This window comes from Lepidothrix coronata, unplaced genomic scaffold, assembly GCF_001604755.1.
Source record: "Lepidothrix coronata isolate B3197 unplaced genomic scaffold, Lepidothrix_coronata-1.0 Scaffold3, whole genome shotgun sequence".
Lineage (NCBI taxonomy): Eukaryota > Metazoa > Chordata > Aves > Passeriformes > Pipridae > Lepidothrix > Lepidothrix coronata.
The window spans coordinates 4,959,664-4,978,749 of record NW_016690183.1 but is presented as its reverse complement, the minus strand read 5'-3'; the positions used below and the strand labels follow the sequence as shown (position 1 = coordinate 4,978,749).

Below are 19,086 nucleotides of genomic sequence, written 5' to 3'. Positions count from 1 at the left end.
ATTAGATGTAAAGATAAATGTTAGATATGTCTTCTTAATAAGAAACTCATGAGCAATATTACAAAATCTCCTGATTTTTTTTACCTACATAATCACAAATGCAAATTTACGCATCCTTCAACCTAGAGTACAAAAGAATTATGTATCTGTTCAGTCTAGGATATAAATGATCATTCCAAAAGGGATCCACATAATTGACCTTATTCTGTATGGTAGGAAGGATGATGGCTTAAAGGACCCTTCAGCAATGTTGTTTGAGTCCATTAGCTTTCAGAAAACCTTCATTACTTTAATTTGTCCAAAATATGTATCAGCAAGGTACAAAGGCAAATGCTCAAAACTGGCAGTTGCTTGCTATGATCTAATGCTATGCTGCTCTGTAGACCACTTTGATTAAATATTGTGTTAATAAATTAGGTATTTCTTTTAAGCATGTTTAATAGATTGTAATAATTCATTAGGGACTCCTTTAGAGTAGGAGATAAATGAACTGAAGACTGGCATCACACAGTATTTAAAATATGCCCTATAGTAGCTTATGATAAAATGAACACTAGGGAATAGCCTCCCAGACTCGTCAGTGAGGATAACAGCCCTGCAGAGCACTTCTCACACCCTTTAGCCTTCCTCCCATCAAAGGAGGATGTTGAGTGATTTTAGAAATGTGCAAAGAAAGGGGGAATCAGGATGTTTCATGCGTGCTAATGACTTGTTCAATTGAGAACCCAAGCACTATGTCCATGTAACAGAATTTGCTTCTAGTAAGGAATAAGTCCTTGTCACATGAGCTGCATTAACATGCTCTTAAAAACCAGAAAACTACAAGGGATTTCTCTTGGTGACTACCCCACAGCTCCAAAGAGGGCTGGGGACTGGGGAAAAGAACAATACCTTCAGGGCCTGGGGGAGGCGCGGATGTGGATAGTGCTGGGCAGGGTGTGGATTTTGTTTCTTTTGCCTGCTGTTGTTGGGATATTTCATATCTGTCATCCCAGTTCTCCAGTAGTGCGAAGTAGAGTTCTTGTCTATGCATCAACCATTTCATCATATGAACCGTAATGGCCAAGAAAGTAAGAACTGGAAAGACCTTTCCCTTTATTTTATTTACTCTTCTGTTTTTAGTTGTACTTTCTTTCTCTGTAAGGAAGGTTCACGATCAGCAAATATACTTAGATGCAAGAACTATGGCAGGTTCAGATTCTGGCCGTTGACCCTCAGGAATCCTCAGGAAACCCTGAGGAACACCTTGAACCCGTGATATCCTTATTTTCACATAGCAGTTATTATTTGAAGTAATGAAAACACAAACTAATTATTAAGCTAAATCTTACTTTGTTGTGAATTACATTTTCAATGTCAAGGTATTCCTTTTCATTCATCTTATGAGTGTGCTCTGATTTATTGCCATAAAGAAGATTCTAAAACTTCAGAAATATTTATCTTTGCCAATTACATTTTTTATTTCTCCTGGGCTTAAAGTGACATTAAACTACTAAGTACATTTTTCTCTTTTCTGCCTTTTCAGAAATGCGATGAACTTTGGGAAGACTTCCATCAAAAACTGGTGGATGGGTCGCTGTTAACCTTGGATACATATCTAGGACAATTTCCTGATATCAAAGTAGAGTAATGATTTTCTATAAAGACAATTTCTAAAATTACTGTTGAGTTGCAAAATAAATAGAAAATGAGATTACAAGAAAAGAAAAATGAGAAAGGGGGGAAGATGAAAATCATTCTTCCTGTAATGTACAAGATGTTGTTCTGTAAGTAAATCCCTGATATTAGGCCATGCTGATTTTTCAAGTGAACAAAAATATTTTTCATGCATTAGTACCTAGAAGTAAATTAACCTTTGTAGAGGAAACTTTTATGTTTTTTCCTGCTCCTGTTTCTTTGGTGTGATATAATTTTTACTGACTTCAAAAGGGACACATTAAGCTGTTCAGCTGTAGACAAATTATATGGCAAACAGGCTTTTTGTTATTGGCTAGATGCACCTGCGAGTATCTTTCACTCATCTAAGCCATGGTTTCTGTCTTCTAATTAGTGATCAAAAGATTTTGTAATACACATCAGTAGAGAATGTTATGCAGATTCTAGCCTCTCCCAGATGCCTGTCTGGCATACAGTCCAGCTAAATGACTTGTAAATTAAATGTGTGGGGATAAAGAATCATTACAGGTGACAGTTAGATACTTTTATATTTGAATATGACTGTATGGACATAGCTGGAAATTTTTTATGATGGTTTGTGATTGAGTAGGTATCCCACAGTCATCACCTTTGTCTTGTACATCAGGGACTAATGAAAAATTAATTAAAAAATACTAATATTACTGATGTACAGTCCTAAACTCACTTTTAAATCCAGCTGTGCTTATGCCCTCTCAGCATGTGAAATTTGCATATAATATATAGCTTTGTAAAGTCTATATCAAAGTGTATATATACAATAAACTCCAGTTGTCTTAGTTATGTGTCGAAACAACTAAAGTTAGAAGTATACCCTGAATTAGCTCAGTTGGTTAGAGCATGGTGCTAATAATGCCAGGGTTGTGAGTTCAATCTCTGTATGAGTCATTCACTCAAGAATTGGACTTGATGATCCTTGTGGATCTCTTCCAATTCAAAATATTCTGGGATAATATTTTAGCATTTTTCCAACTCTAGAAAAAATGCATTAATTACTAATTTTCCACACTATATATAAGGGAAAAAAATTGTATTACCATGAGTTTACCAGGTTCACTTATTCGGGAGAATGAAAAGTCTTACATAACGTTGGAATCTTAGTTCTAAGACCTATAAGCCCTACACCCACAAAACCCCCATTCCAAACTGTCTATAAATTGATTATTTAAAATAAGGTGATCAGTTTGTCTCTTTTACTGTTCCATGTTCCTGCATGATTCAGGTTGCTCAGGGAATTAGTAAGGTCCCCTGGAAAATGTTTTTGCAGATGCTGGGGTTCATCAGCGCTGGTCTCTTTTCAAACATCACCTCATAAGGGCACAGGAGCAGGCAATTCCCAAATGTTGAAAGTCAGGCAGGTGAGGCAGAAGGCTGGCTTGGCTGAACAGGAATCTTCTCGTGGAAATAAGGCAAAAAGGTAGCAAGGTCAAGTGACATGGGAAGAAAGTTCATGTGGCCAAAGCTCAACTGGAGTTGAAGCTGGACAGAAATGTTGGTGACACTAAAAAGAGTTTTTTCAAATATATTAATGTCAATAGGCAGTACAGAAATATCATTGGCCCATTACAGGATCAAGATGGTCACCTCACAAACAGGGACAAAGACAAGGCAGAGGTGTTTAACATTTTGTCTTCAACGTGGGTGACAGACCAACAGGGTCTCAGTGCCCTGAGCTGGAGCACCATGACTGCAAGAACAATCAATGCTAAAATTGTGCAGGATCTCCTGCTCCAGCTGGATCCCTTTGGGCCCTGATGGGATTCATCCAAGAATCCTAAAAGAGCTACCTGATGTCATCACAAAACCTCTCTTGATGACCTTTGAGCAGTCTTGGCAATCCAGAGAGGTCCCAGCTTGAGTAGAAGCTGGCAAATGTTGTCCCAATTTTCAAGAGGGGCAAGAAGCAGGACCCTGGAAACTACAGGCCTGTCGGTCTCACTTCAGTGCCTGGTAAAGTTATGGAGAAGATTATTCTGGGAGGTGTTGAAAAAACACCTGGAGGACAATGTAGTCATTGGTTACAGCCAGCATGACTTCATGAAAGGAACCTGATTTCCTTCTATGACAAGGTAACCCACCTGGATGATCAAGGGAAGCCAGTTGATGTCATCTTTTTATATTTCAGTAAAGCTTTCAATACTGTCTCTCACAGTATCCTTCTGGACAAAATGTCCAGCATACAGCTGGATAAACACATCATGTGGTGGGTGAGCAATTGGCTCATGGGTCAAGCACAGATGGTGATAGTGAGTGGGGTAACATCAGACTGGTGACCTGTCACTAGTGGGGTTCCACAGAGCTCTGTCTTAGGCCCTGTGCTCCTCAACATCTTCATAAATGACTTGGATGCAGGACTGGAAGGGATACTGAGCAAGTCTGCAGATGACACACAACTGGGAGGAACTGTTGGCTCCCTCAAAGGCAGGGAGGCCCCGCAGTGACACCTCGACAAATGAGAGGACTGGACATCACCAACCATATGAAGTTCAACAAGGGAAAGTGCTGGATTCTGCATCTGGGATGGGGCAATCTTAGATGTCCATACAGACTGGGGAATGAGATGCTGGAAAGCAGTGCCACAGAAAGGGACCTGGTGATCCTGGTCAGTGACCAGTTGAATATGAGTCAGCAGTGCCCTGGCAGCCAGGAGGGCCAACTGTGTCCTGGGGGGCATCAGACAAAGCATCACCAGCTGGTCCAGGGACAGGATTGTTCTGCTCTGCTCTGGTGTGGCCTCACCTTGAATATTGCGTGCAGTTGGGGCACCTCAATATAGGAAAGATATTAAGCTGTTTGAGAGTGTCCAAAGGAGGGCAAGGAATGGTGAAGGGCCTTGAGGGAAAGCTGTATGAGGAGTAGCTGAGGTCACTTGGTCCATTCAACCTGGAGAAAGGAGTCTGAGGGGAGACCTCATCACAGTCTACAACTTCTTCATGAGGGTAACAGGAGGGGCAGAAACTGATCTCTTCTCTGGTGACCAGTGAGAGGACCTGAGGGAATGGCCTGAAGTTGTGTCAGGGGAGGTTTAGGTTGGATATTAGGAAATGGTTCTTCACTCAGAGTGTAGTTGGGTACTGGAACAGGTTCTCCAGGAAAGTAGTCACAGCACCAAGCCTGACAGAGTTCAGGAAGCGTTCGAACAATACTCTTGGGCACACGGTGTGACTTTGGGGATGGTCCTCTGTGGGGTACGAGTTGGGCTCAATGATCCTTGTGGTCCCTTCCAACTGGGCATATTCTGTGATAATAATTCTGATATGAACAGCAAATAAGGGAGAATAAAAGTAAGTCTAAAATTTAATTGACAATGTAAGTAGCTTTTAAAAAAGTGCTCTTTATCCTTACTTTCGTTTCTATCCCTGTACAGACTCGCATTGCAAAACGAAGCAGAAAGCTAGTGGACTATGACAGTGCAAGGCATCATCTAGAAGCCCTACAGAGTTCAAAAAGAAAAGACGAAGGCAGAATTACCAAGGTAGCACAAACAGAAACATGCTGGCAAAAGTCTTAGGGAGCTTTGGTGGCTTTTTTTGTCTGTGCAGAGACAGAACAATTTGGTCTCTTAGAAATGGAAATGATATCTTGAAGCGTAAATGTATATTGAATACTTCAGTGCATGTTGTGGACACAATGTCTTCTACAAATGAGTCCTGTTTGAGCCTTAACTGTCTCTCTTGATGAGACTGAGGGCACAGCAAATCCTATGTTGGCCTCTATGGCATGAGACTGAATCACATCCTTTTTTAATAAAAATTTTAAAAGACCCACCAAAAAAACCAGACAAAAGTAATTTTGGCAGGTTTTGCTATGTTGTAGTGATTGCAGAAGTAACGCTTTTCATTTTGGTTTAGGCAGAAGAAGAATTTCAAAAAGCACAGAAAGTGTTTGAAGACTTTAACACTGACTTACAAGAAGAGTTACCATCTCTGTGGTCACGGTAAGCCTAGGCAGATATTGTCTGCAAGGCCTAAACAGGGACTAAGGAAAGGGAATGAGGGGATTTTAACGAGCTGATAGAAAATGCATTGCTGAATTCTTAAAGATTGCATCCATTGTCTTTTTGAAATAATAAAAGGAAAACTGTATGCAAGTGCTCCAAAATATACTTACTGTAAGGGCTGATTTTTTTCAGTGTATCACTGAATTCACATTTCAGATTCATCATCACTTCACATTCATTACCATATCTTCATTCTGAGGTGCAAAAAGGTCTACATTTTGTGAGTAAATAACTATGATAGAGCACAGAATAGTCTATGGTGATTTGGGTGATGTGTTTCAGGGCTGATTTCTTTAAGGAGGACTGAGCATGGGACACCCAGCCCTGGGCTATACTGAGCTGTATACATTAAAGCTGACCCCAGAAGCAACTGCATCACCTTGGTGCTGCAATAGCATCTAGTGTGCTGTCTGGTGGGAGATGGGCTGCCCAGAGCACCTTGCATCCCATGTGCTCGTACTGCACTTGTGACCATCCTTTTCCACTCTTCCCTTCTCTAAAACACGCTGAAGGCCTCCCAGTGTGGAGTAGTCTCAACTTGGTTTACTGTTTGGTGTGAAATATGATGTTTCTCAACATGAACAGAAATAATCATGAACAAACTAGTCTGAAATTTTGACATTTCATCCAGTTATTTACTTTGCTGAGAGTAATAGTCAAGAATGTTGCTTGTAATCTGGAAAACAATTAATTAATTTGCCTTTGTGGGCCTCCCACTCGTATCTTTTATTCTCTTTTTCCTTTCTTTGTGCTATCCTTTATAGACGAATTGGCTTCTATGTGAACACCTTCAAAAATGTATCCAGCCTTGAAGCCAAGTTTCACAAGGAAATAGCTTTAGTGAGTAAAAATTTTTCTCTCATGTATAATGGATTATGATATATATGCATGACAGCAAACAGATGTCTTGTAGTAAAAATCTAGCAGAGGCACACGTGCGAATTTGCCGTAAGTACAGATTTGTAGTATAACCATTGTATTTATTTCTATGTGTCATATTTGTTCTCTCCTTAAGGGAAGAGCAGCCCCTACAATTTTGGATTATAGTGCATTATCACTTGTAGCACTAAATTCACTTTCTACTTTGATAATTTATTGTTGCCTTCAGTATTTTTACCATGTCCAATTTCTAATCACCTCTTTGCTTTAATCAGTACAAGAAAAACATGTCAAGCATTCCCTTCAAGTCTGCTATATATATTGTCAGCAGTGCAGCATTATAACTGTGACTGTTAGGCAAATCAGGTGGTTTCAATGAGGATCTTTTGAATGTGCCTGGCTAAGTGGCAGTGTATTATCTATAGTAACCTACTAATTGGAACCAAAATTTTTTTTGAAAACTGGCTTTACTGAAGTCCTATGTAAATTGGGATTAGGTTTTTGACTGGAAAACATGAATCTTCTTGGCTACCCATGTTGCTCTAAATTTCCGGTGACCTCCTTCATCAGACTTCACATAGCAGTCAGTCACACTTATGAACTTGTTTGCTGAAAAACAGTTTATGTTTTTGAAGAACTGCTATTATCTTTGATTCTGTGGATTTTGCTAGGTTTCCATTTAGGCTTTTGTTGTGCATGGCACTGAGAATTTTTGAAAGGATTTATACTGTAGTGTAAAGGCATCAGATTATATATTACCAGGTTATGAGTTATCAGACCAGATTTATCACCTGTGTTTTTAATCATGACTGTAGTCATTCACGTAAACTCAGGCAAGTGTTTTGTTTTCACAGCTATGTCACAAACTATATGAAGTGATGACAAAGCTGGGGGATCAGCATGCAGACAAGGCCTTCACCATTCAAGGGGCACCAAGGTGAATTTACTGCTTTTTTTTAATGAATTACATTGCAGTGGGCTTTGTGGGTTTCAGCATATGTAGCAATCACCTACACCATGTGTAGCGATTGCTGCACAATGTGGTGATGAGTGTTGTTTGTTCAGGATGATAGATGAAGGTACCTTGGATGAAGTTCTTATCAACAGGAGTAAAAATGCAAAGCACACTTTCTCACCAGCTTTTTTTCGAAAAAGTCCTTTCACCAAAAAAAAAAAAAAGAATGAAAGCTGTTTCAATTTAGCCTAATTCATTGTAGACTGTTACACCAATTTGCAGCATTCAAGTGTGCAGCTTATTTATTCTCAGATACTTGGTTTACAGCAATGTTGCTAACTCTTACAGTTTTTTAAAGCCTTGAAATATTTAGATGTGTTTATAGCTCCTATTATTAGGTGAGAATCCCAACCTTTGAAAGTCAGCTTTTATCTCTTCTGCTCATGGGGAAAAGTCAAGATCTGAGGGTGCATCATAAAAGCAGAAAAGCTGAAGTAAAGAGAATGTCACAAAATACCATATTTTTAAAGGCTTTCAAGAGAAATCTTATCTTAAAGCACATGACCAAAAAGAGTTTAAAATAAGATGATGCTTTCTTGAGGTCAGTGGATGCCAGTACAGTATTTTGATTTTTTGCTTTTGACAAATAGCCTTTCTGCCATAATTTGATCTTGCAGTACTCTGATAGTGATATGCAGAAAAGGTTAAAATTGTAAAACAGTGAGACTTACCAAGACGCAATGGTATTTGGAGTTAATACATAAGGCCTGAATTTCCATTCAATCCCAGCTAATCAGAAGCAACCAGAACAGTGTTATAGCTACTGCTAATTTGCTCTCAAACTGGACTTAAATTAGCAACAATTAAGACTGACCAAACAACATAACATCTGCCTCAAACATATGGCAGTTATTCCTACATTTGTTTTAATCTCACTTTGGAAGAACAAAGAATGAAATATTGAACCTTCCTCCCTAATGCAAAATTTAGAACTACTTTATAAGGACATGACAAAAATTTGTGTTTTGGATTATTTCAGTGGTAATCCATGATAATATGTGTTTACATAGTGCCTCCAGAGCTGTTAGCTCATGCATCAACACTTCCAGCTCCTTTAGGACGGATTCACAAACTGGACTATGTTTCCATAAAGGATTTGTAAAATACTTTTGTGAGATGTAAAATAATGTAGTGTTGAGAGATTTCAAGCAGTTTTTGTAAAAAAACAGATATTTTGTCCACCTGTCTCCTAGACCACGTCCAACATGCACATGCTTGTTCCCACTGAATTACTTATTCCATTAATGAGAAGATAATTTTTGCTGCAAATGACTAGACATACATTAATGCAGTGTTATCTCAACTTACTTTAAAAATGCTTTTTAAAAATGCATTATTTTTTCAGTTTCTATGTTACTCTCTTTTGCTGTACCATTCACAGAGCCTTATGTGAAACTCTGGATAGATTTTGACTTCCATTATTAGTGACGACGCTCTAAAAGTTTATTATGGAGTGGGTCTTCATAAGATAAAACAGCTTTCCTTTTTAGATGCATGAGAATTGGATACTAGACAAGTACAGTATCTAATATTTCCTTTAAAGAACTGTGTAAAAAGAAAGATCCTAAAAACTTGTATGCTACTGAATGTCCTGAAGGTAAATATTGTATCTGGGAAAGAAATTTCTTAATGACTGATTATTTTTTCTCTTTTAATATTTCCACAGAAAGAGGTGGTGAGTGTGAGCTAAGCTTGTCCTTTCAAAGAACAAATTTTTTGTGTTAGACTTAGGATAATGTTTATGCTGTGGTCTCAGTCAGGTAGTGCTTCTGCTTTCCCTGAAGATGTGTAGAAGTCGCTCTTACCAAGTACACATTGAGTGCTGTAGTTCATAGCCTCCCTGAGTATAAGCTTTCAGCATTTTTAGGTAGCTCAACATTATCTCAGTGTTTGCACCAGGTTCTTTCATTAGAAGGAGCAGATGTGTTCTTAGGACTTCATCAGATCTTTTCTTAGTATCAGCAGAGCTCTGTTGAAGTCACTTGACTGCTGCTTGTTTATAGTTGTGGTGAGTTGTCCTAAATTGTGATATGTTTATAATAATCTTGGCTGTGTTTTATTGAAACCTTTCTGAAGTTGCTGAGCTTTTAAAATTATTTGCATTATTCATTGTTATGCCTTCCTATGGGCTTTTTTATCTTTAGAGTCTTTTATTCTGAGAACCGTGTGAAATGAAGACAATAAATCTATCTCACATTTTATGATAGTTATAAACTTATAAATGAAATGGTATTTCAAGTACAGAATCTGAAAAAATGCAGGTATGCTTTTTCCTTCAAGTTATAATGATCAGGTAAACAGATGTTCCAAAAATCAAGATGATTCAAAATTAAAACTTCCTTTGACACTGTAGATAACTGATTTTTAGTTGCATTTAATTGCAGTTTTAGTTTTAATCATTACAAAATTACTTAGTTCATCTCCAGTGTGTACTGCCTCTTGTGGTCACTGGCATTACATCAGGGATGCAGTTCAACTGTTGCATCAAATTATCAAGGATAAATCAGCAAGATATATATTGCTTTGCTTCTGTCTAGTGATTCAGGTCCACTCCGCTTTGCAAAAACACCGTCACCACCAGAGGAGGTCTCTCCCCTGCCTAGCCCTACTGCTAGTCCCAATCATATGCTGGCACCAGCATCTCCGGCACCAGCCCGACCTAAGTCACCCACACAGGTAAGCGAATACCTAGCGGGAGAAGCTGGCCTGTTGTGCAGTGAAAGATAGCTGAGATGGTGGATTTTTTATCTAGGCTGTGACTGAGTAATGACAGGGAGGCCACTGGTTCTGTTGCAATCTGTTCTGTTCATTAGTTCTTCATGCCTGTGTCATGACATGAATGGAAAATGGTTTCTATAAGGGCTAATGAAGAATTTTTAAGGTGCCTGGTGAATTGGTGGGACTTGCGGTGGCAAAGCAAAATACTTCATTAAAAGTTGCATTGTCTCTAAGGACCCATATCCCAGCAGTGACAGTTGGAAAAACCTGTTTCTAAAACCTCCTTGTGAATTTCTGTCCATTATATATTTCTACTCTTCATTCATCTTCAAATTTATGCTTACCCTGTGAAAAATTAGCCAGTGATATCACTGGTCTGGCCAGCCTCTAAAACAGTAAATAATAAAGCTAGCTTAAATACTGCTGTGCTAATTACTGATAATTAAAGTCATACTTGTTATTAACTGGATTGAGAAGTTTGACACTGTTGGAATCACTATTCTCACCAGTACTGGTAAAAGAATAATCAGTTTCATGCATCAGTTTCATCTATAGTGTAAATGTGATACTTCGTGAGCGTATCAAAGACTTGTGTTGTTGTTGCAGATGTTTTTGGAATTGGGATAGCTTCTGTGATGATTGCTATTTCTATGCTGGGCACACATCAGAAGAGGTTTAATTTTGCATTCAGTGAGCATGCTTCTTTTCTCTGGTCTCCCAAAAGAGGCTGTCTGAATATTCATCTGGTAGGACTCAGTCTCATTGGTGCCAATGGTGTTATATCACCATACCACCTGAGGATTATTTTCTTGATATTTTGATAGATTTAAAAATTATCCAATACTATTTGGTATTATTCCAAGCAATTAGTTTGTCACAGTTATGCGAATCTCTGGAGAGCAGGGAGAATTAGTAAACTAAGCACCTTTGGTTCCCAGAAATTATATGGTCTTACCATTAAGTATGCTTTAAAAGTAGCAACAGGTGGGCAGGGACAAAATACCAAAGCTAAACACAAACGAACTCAAGAAGCTGAAAAGCTGCAGAGGCTTGATTCTGTGCAGTATCATCCTTCCAACTGTGGGCTGCATAGGAGAGCAAGTGTTTTGCACTGTGTGCCCTATTGCAGCAGAAAAAAAAAAGCCAAGAATTGCTTTTATATGAACTCTGATACTTTGAGTCTGAAGGAGTTTGAAATATAGAGTTGTTTTACTCTTCCCACAATGTTTATTTCAAGGCATTTGGTGGTGAACAACTAAACAGTTCCTTTCAACATATGGCTTATTCCCATGGTTTATTTAGGGTGAAGCAGTGGAGATAAAAGCCTAAACCACTTTGTTTAGGCCTATCATAGCTTTTATCCCTGAACTAATCTGTGACATTTTTGCTGTCTGCCTAGCTGAGGAAAGGTCCGCCAGTCCCACCACTGCCTAAGCTCACACCCACGAAGGAGTTGCAACAGGAGAACATCATTAATTTATTTGATGACAATTTTGTCCCAGAAATCAATGTGACAACCCCATCACAGGTAAGCTTCAGTGAATGGTTTACAGGTCCAACCTTGTAATCACCCTAAGTTCTCCAAGGTAGTGCCCTTGGGGCTGATCTTCAGGAGAAGGGAGGAGGAGGGTGCAAGTAGAAGACAGAGGCATAATTATCATTTTATGTATTCTTGAAAGGGTGTTTTATCTTTGAACAAGTCACACATTATCACTCAAAAGGGCTAACACTGCTAGCATACTGAAAAAAATGAGACATCTCCTGAGAGGTTTGACTAAAAGTACTGTGAAACAGTTGTGTTTGAGATTTAAATACATCCAGGTTGCATTATAAGCTGAGAGTTTATCTAAAATGCTTTTTTCTAATCCTAAGCATCTCAATGGAACTTTACAGTGATCCTTCTTTATTTCTGTTTCCTTCATCAAAATCATTAAAAGTATTCCTTTTTTCTTTTGAGTGTTTTTTTAAAAATGGAACTTGTCTGGTTTTTAGAGGCATAAAAGGCTGCTTCAGCTGGCTTGTTCAGTCACTTAGTTTTGCTCATTGAAACATTACACGGACGAGAAGTAATCAAAATTAGTTTTATCTCATTATTCCAAAATTTTTAAAAGTTGCATATAACAAACAGAAAAGCCAGAGTTGTGTCAAATAAGTCTGTAAAATTTGTATTCAACTGTTCAGCTTTTAGATAGTTATGGTTAATTGCTGGTTGTTCAATAATGGACCCTTTCTGTTATGGTAATTGCAACTCTGAAATCTGAGCCTGTGTCTGATAGACTGTGGAGAAATATGTAGATCTGAAGCTTATTCAGAATGTTTATGAATTTTTGTTTTCATGTGAATCATTGGTTTTGTACAAATTTGTTTGACAACACAGGAGAATGTAGGCACAGCAATGAAAAGGTTATTTTATACAAATTGACTATATGCTGCTTTGTTTTCTTGTGGAGGGGAGAAAGAGGCATTGCTGTCTGTAGGGATCTATTTGGAAGAGAAAAAAGTTATTTATAGTAAAGTCCCCATGCAATTAAAGAATTAATGGCAACTCCTAGAATGCAGCTGCTGCTAGGCGTTCCTTCTGAAGGGAGATGGCAGCTCTGTTGCATCATTGTACCCTGAGTTAACTACTCTTTTCACATGAGCCTGGACATCAGTGGTAAAGAGTTGGTGTAACCTGTGCTAAATGTGTCTCCCTGCATTAAATACTGTATCCAACTAACATTCATATGTCAGGCCAGCTGGGGAAGCAGAAATGGAACTGGTTTTCATTTCCATTAAGAGATGACACTGGAACAGGGCTTTAAATGAGTGTAAGTCACATTTCCAGAATATTTACATCCTTTCTATAAGAGATTGGCATAAAAATGGAATGGGATGATAAAGGTGGGGCATGCTTCTGAGAACTGAAATCTTTTCCTTGTCTCTCAAGGAAAAATGGATCTCCCTTCAGTGAGTAATTTATGTCCTTCCCTCCTCTGCAGTCAGTGACTTGGGAATGACCTAAGCTATTCATTCCCTGGCCACCTTCTCGTGAATCATCTGCATATTTCTCCCCACAAAACCCACCCCCATCACTAAAGCATCCTTAGTGTATCTGAGGTCCCTGAGTATGTACAGACATACCCAAATAAAATGATGTATAGATTTTGTATCCTTCTGTAAGAGAACCAGTTATTGAAAATATATAGCATGGAATCCACAGGAAACATGGACTGATTCCTCTTGGTGCTTATGGCTTCTCCTATACTCCCAAAGCCCTTGTTGGGCAGTATGGAAGAAGCACTTAAGCCTGCAGAGCCCGCTAATGGTGCAGGACTTCCCGAAGGACCACTACTGGTGTCCCAGACACTGCTCATGCAGAGACACAAACCCAACAGGCTGAAGAATAGAGCTTTACTGCTTTAATCCAATGTTTCAGAGCAGATTACAAACAGGCAGAACACTTTTCTTCTCTGGAACATAAATATTCTGTAATTGTTGTTGTTCCTCCTTCTTTACCAAGAAGTACTAATGCATTCGCTATTGTGCAAGATGCTGAAAGACAGTTCTGCTTGATGCTGTTGAATATTTTTGCACTGATTCAACAAAGAAACTCACATGTCCAGGTTATTCATTGTCAAGAATGGATTTAATTACTGCTAAATAAAAGAAAGAGGTGAGAAGATGAGATATCTGGTTGACTGGATGAAAGAGTCATTTGGAAATGAGTGTTCCTTGTTTTTCTTTCATTTTCTTCACGTTTCTCCCTAGTGTCCAGTTACTAGCTTGGACATTGTAGGCCTCTATATGCCCCCTACAGATATTTAACATGTCTGAGTGTGTCAGACACCTCTGAAGGGAACTGCTAAGGCTATTTTAAAGCTTTTACAGACTGTGTGCAGAGAGGGGGTAGCAGTTCTGGTACTTCCTGCAGGTTTCTTGTGCCTTCTCCATTCCTTGCACATACCTCTCAGGTGTACAACTTTGCTTTTGCCACAGCCACCTCTTTCAAATGTTTCATTTATTCATGCTTTGTCATGCTACGGTGGAATAAATACAGGATGTTTCGCAGACCTCCCTGACACAGCTTTTTCCCTTATTGAGGGATTTCCCAAGGTTCCTGTTTCTCCTACATCTCCATGTAATGTGATATCTTAGGTACTCTATATGTTTATTTGGGCCTTTGTCACTAAAATTAAGAGAAGTGTTCTCTTCATTTTGTTCTGAGGGTTATGGGTGATGATAATTTTTGCAGTCAGTACCCTGTCACTACAGATACCTTACCTGTCATCACGCATGGCCTAAGTAAGACTCCTATTCATCGGATTCAGTCCTCAAAAGTAGCAACTTCTTTCTCAGACCTCATTGAAAGATAATTAACATTTCTGTCTCCATCCAGTTCTGACTATATGTCAGCAAATGCTGTGTTGTTTCATCAGGGTGTATGATCATATGAGCATTAGTGCCCCAAGGGTGTATGTGATGAAGTCTAAATGCACTGGATGGAAGGCATGTCAGAATGAATATAATGAGGGTTACTGGTGGGAATGGTGGGTTTGACTTTTTAAAGTGCTACACTATCACACTGGCTTCAGTTTGTCAGAGCAGTTATCCCTCATCACTTGTGGCCAAAAGCAGAGGCCGAGGGAAGAAGATAAAAAAAGGCAAGCAAAGTTGATACTCTTTACCCACCCTTCTACTATATTCTCCCAGCCTCTGGTCGTTTGCAACTCAGGGGCTTCTTCAACATGATTTTTACGTATTTAGTAAGCCTCAACAGACTATTTTGCCACAAATTTATTCAATCTTTTCAGCATGTGTACATTTTTCGCATTCACACTGCCTGAAGACAAGGAGATCCCCAGCTGAACTCTGTGCCACATGAAGCGCCACCACCTTTCTTTATTCTGCATCTGTCCCCATCAACTTTGCTGCCATCAGCCTTCCTGCTTTGGAAGAATCAGCGAGCAGCCAAACCCCTGTGCCTCTCACACTTGTATAGACCCTGCTCATATCATCCCTAGCACACCTCTTCCAGACTGAAGAGTTCCAGGTTACTCTGTCTTTCCTAACATGGGGGCTGAGGAGCTATTTTGACCATGTTTGTAGGTGACACAGAGAGCTTGGGTGTTTTGTGGCATAATGGAAGCCATTTATTACCTAACTTTGAACATCTGTTTACCAATAGTAAAACTAATTTGGAAAGTTTATATTCTTAAGTGTTTTAATAATAGAAAGGCTTTATTCATTTATTTTACTATCATTGTCATCATCATCATTATTATTATCTCCTAATTTTACTGGTTTACTGCCCTGTTGTTGCAGACTTGCCCTGTTGTACAAGCTTCTCTCACTATTTAATAAACACTGAACAACTAGCAGTAGGCAGTACCAGCCTCCTTACCAAGACCAAGATGCTTACCTAGAATATTTTTAATTAGTGATAATTGCGTCTCAGCTACAGTTTCAAGCTAATTAATATTTTGCGTCGAAGCACACTAATTGTTTGTTCAGGTTACTTTACAGCAGGAAAGACCTGAGAGGCCTTGGCTAATTTATTAATTGCTAACAAAAAAAGACTCCACCATGTAATCCAGTTTAGTGAGAGCGTATCATAGAATCATAGAATGGTTTGGGTTGGAAGGGATCGGAAGGGACCTTAAAAATCCTCTAGTTTCAACCCACCTGCTGTGGGCAAGGACACCTTTCACTTATCCAGGTTGCTCAGAGCCCCATCCAACCTGGCCTTGAACACTTCCAGGGATAGGTCATCCACACTTCTTTGGGCAACCCGTTCCAGTGCCTCACTGTTCTAAAGAGATATTTCCTAAAGTTTAGAGCTAAGGGCAACATTAAATGTAAGTAAGTGCTCATGTTCAGAATTGAAATTTAATTCTGTATTGGCTTTTTATTAATGTTTGTGTTTGGGGGGAGATTCACTTATTAGAATGTATGAACACTGTGTGCCATTTATGTAGTCTTTAGTTTTGGTATCTGTCTCAAAGCACTTTAAAAGGACCTTCACAGTCAAATAGTGTACACAGCACTTTTTTGAAAGGATTGTGATTGTTTAGGCTGGAAAGGCAAAACTGTACTGCAGAGAAATCAAAGGCATCATAAGAGTGAATCTCCTAAAATTAAAACTTATACTAAAGCTCAGGATAATCTTCAGAGCTCCTCCCCTCCTGGCATGCACAACAGCTAGTAAGTCTGTGATATAATTATTTTCTTCTTGCGCCTCTTAATATTTTACTGCCCAGGGAAGCTTTTGAAAGATAAGTTTTTCAAGAACTATGTTTCTCTTCTAACAGAACGAAGTACCTGAAGCTAAGAAAGAGGAATCTTTGCTAGATTTGGACTTTGACCCTTTCAAGCCAGAAGTTGTACCAACAGGAGTTAGTCATTCACCCATGTCTCAGGTATCTCTTTGCCTGGAGGTAGGCAAAGCACATGAATGCATCATGCTGTGTTTGGTAGCAAAGATTTGCCTTGTGTATTAACAGTGTATCTGCAGTGTCTGAAAAACTTTATCTTCCTCAGAGGCTCTATTAAACCATCTATATTTCCCCCTCAGTAACCTTGTACTTGATGATGTACTGGAATGAGAGTAAATTGTCAGGTGGTAAAATGAGATGTCTGCCGATGAGAATGGTTGCTGGTACCTTGGCCTGGACTTTGGCATGCTATTATTTTCCATCTATAGAATAACTCTTAGTGCAAACATTATAATTCTCCAGTGCTTGTTTTTCTGACAACTTCTCTGACCTGGCCTTGATTCTTCATGTCTGAAGAGATGCCTCAGGGGACCTAGGTCTCGTGGAGTCAGCACGCAATTGCTTTGCTGTGATGGAGTTTCTGTACCAGGCAGTGGAATGATCTGAGTGGTTTTACTATAAATCTATTTTAGACCTAACCTCAAGGAAATTGAGGGTATGGAATAGAGTGTTTCCTTGTAGAATGTTGTGTTATAGAAATTCTGCATTTAGTAGTAATATTTGCCATGGTAGTTTCTTGCAGCAATATAAAAAAAAAAAAGAAAAAATGTGAAAATTAATAAAAAAGGCTGATATATTAAGTTGCCGGTATTCACTGGCTTGCCCTACAGGACCTGCTGTTTTGAAGTCCAGAATTCACCCTCACTGCCCAGAGGGCAGATAGTAAAGTGGGGAAGATCTCCTGGCCAGAATCGCTGTATCCCTGTCTTGTACTCAAAGAAACAATATTAATACATCATTAGCAAGACCTATTATCCCTGTGGTTATCACTAATCTGGCTTGTTCTGTGAGATGTGAGAGGACTAATCAGCTGTTCAGGAGTGCAGCATTGGGAAAGGAGTGAGAAGACAAGCAGGTTTAAGGCTGAGATAGTCCTGATTCTCTGCTGATCTCTTCCTCAGTTAATTAATTTCTTACTTGGCATGCAGTGCTAGTTATGTAATGAGGTCTGTAGTGATCTCTCATGGGATATGCACTATCAGAAAAATGATGCATTGTCAGCATTCCAAATGCTATCTGAAATTTCTCACTGAGCTTTGCTAGAAGTGTTTCATTCTAGCAGAAGCTTTGTGCATTTTACTTGGGTTTTTTTTTTTCTCCCTCTAAACAGGGAAGAGGATGGGGAAGGAGAATGAATTTCCTTGGCATTTACCGGTGACAAAAAAACTTTAGGTGTCGCTTTGCTAAATACCCTTTCAGCATGTTTTGTAATAACGCTTCATTGTTAAATGAAAGATATTTAACTTTTGTGACAGAACACATTTGTTCCGACATCATATTGTACAGATTGTAGAAGAGTTTATTGGTTTAGTGAAAAACAGTTATTTTAGATTCAACTGTATCATATAATTCTGTATAGAAAAGTACATTGTAAGTTTTCATCTAGGTACATAAGAAGCATTCACTGAGCCCCTTCAGTCTCTCCTCTCCTTTCACCTTTCCCCATAACGTATGTATATGAGAAAGGATGGTCTGCATCCACAGGAGCATATGAATGAGTCAGAGCATCATGTCTTTAGAAGGGAAGACAGCCCTGTGTCTGGGTCTTGGTCTCACTGGATTTGACAGGGTCAGTGCTGTGGCAGCATAGACAGAATGAAACCTGTGGTTGCAGACTTTGGAGAGCCTGAGCTTGTAGAGAGATTAAAAAGAGATTAAGTGGTGTGTATATATTTTGTGTGTGTGTGTGTAGCTTTTGCCTCAGTCATGGATATTTTCCATTCAGCAAACTGCTGAAGAAGTGATGTGAAGGCACGAGTAGTCATCTGTGCATGATGCCTTGGGAGGCCTGGTGTGACTTCTCTATTAATAATTGAATTAATTACCTCCCTCCACTGCTCTGCCAGGGTGATCAAACCACAGTAACTGAACCCTGGCAAACCCTTCCTCGATTGCTTTTCTGTTTCTATGGCTGCTTCAGAAGTGACCTTTCTAAACCTGCCTGGCCCCTCTTCTCTGTTTTCTAGCTGTGCTCTGTCTCACCTTTCCTCAGTTTATTCCTTCCCCCTCGTGCTCAAAGTTGAAAGGAAAATGAAAAAATGGAAAATGAGCAATCTCTCTATTCATGGAAGTTAGTTAGACATTTAGGGTTTGTACCATTTAGCACTTTAAGAACAGACCTGTCATTTTTCCTTAAAGCTGGAATGCTCAGCTAATAATGTTACAGCAAAATAAGAACACACACTTTTAAATTGCATCTGCAGAAGTAGCACATACCTGGACTTAAACCAATTTAAAATGAATGTGAAATGGCTCTTGATGTTAATATGCTGTAAATCTGAGTAGTGAATTATTACTGTGTCTTT

The 19,086-nt window shown here is 39.0% G+C and overlaps 1 protein-coding gene across 2 annotated transcripts in view; it reads left to right on the top strand.

The window, feature by feature from the left end:
* Positions 1-19,086, top strand: part of LOC108501442 (amphiphysin) — a 118,742-nt gene that overhangs the window by 72,519 nt on the left and 27,137 nt on the right. For both annotated transcript variants that reach the window (XM_017823333.1, XM_017823323.1), the window contains exons 5-12: positions 1,526-1,621; positions 5,063-5,170; positions 5,547-5,632; positions 6,460-6,535; positions 7,429-7,511; positions 10,127-10,265; positions 11,707-11,835; positions 16,598-16,705. In XM_017823333.1, coding sequence (XP_017678822.1) covers positions 1,526-1,621; positions 5,063-5,170; positions 5,547-5,632; positions 6,460-6,535; positions 7,429-7,511; positions 10,127-10,265; positions 11,707-11,835; positions 16,598-16,705 — 825 coding nt within the window. The remainder of the gene's footprint in view (positions 1-1,525; positions 1,622-5,062; positions 5,171-5,546; positions 5,633-6,459; positions 6,536-7,428; positions 7,512-10,126; positions 10,266-11,706; positions 11,836-16,597; positions 16,706-19,086) is intronic.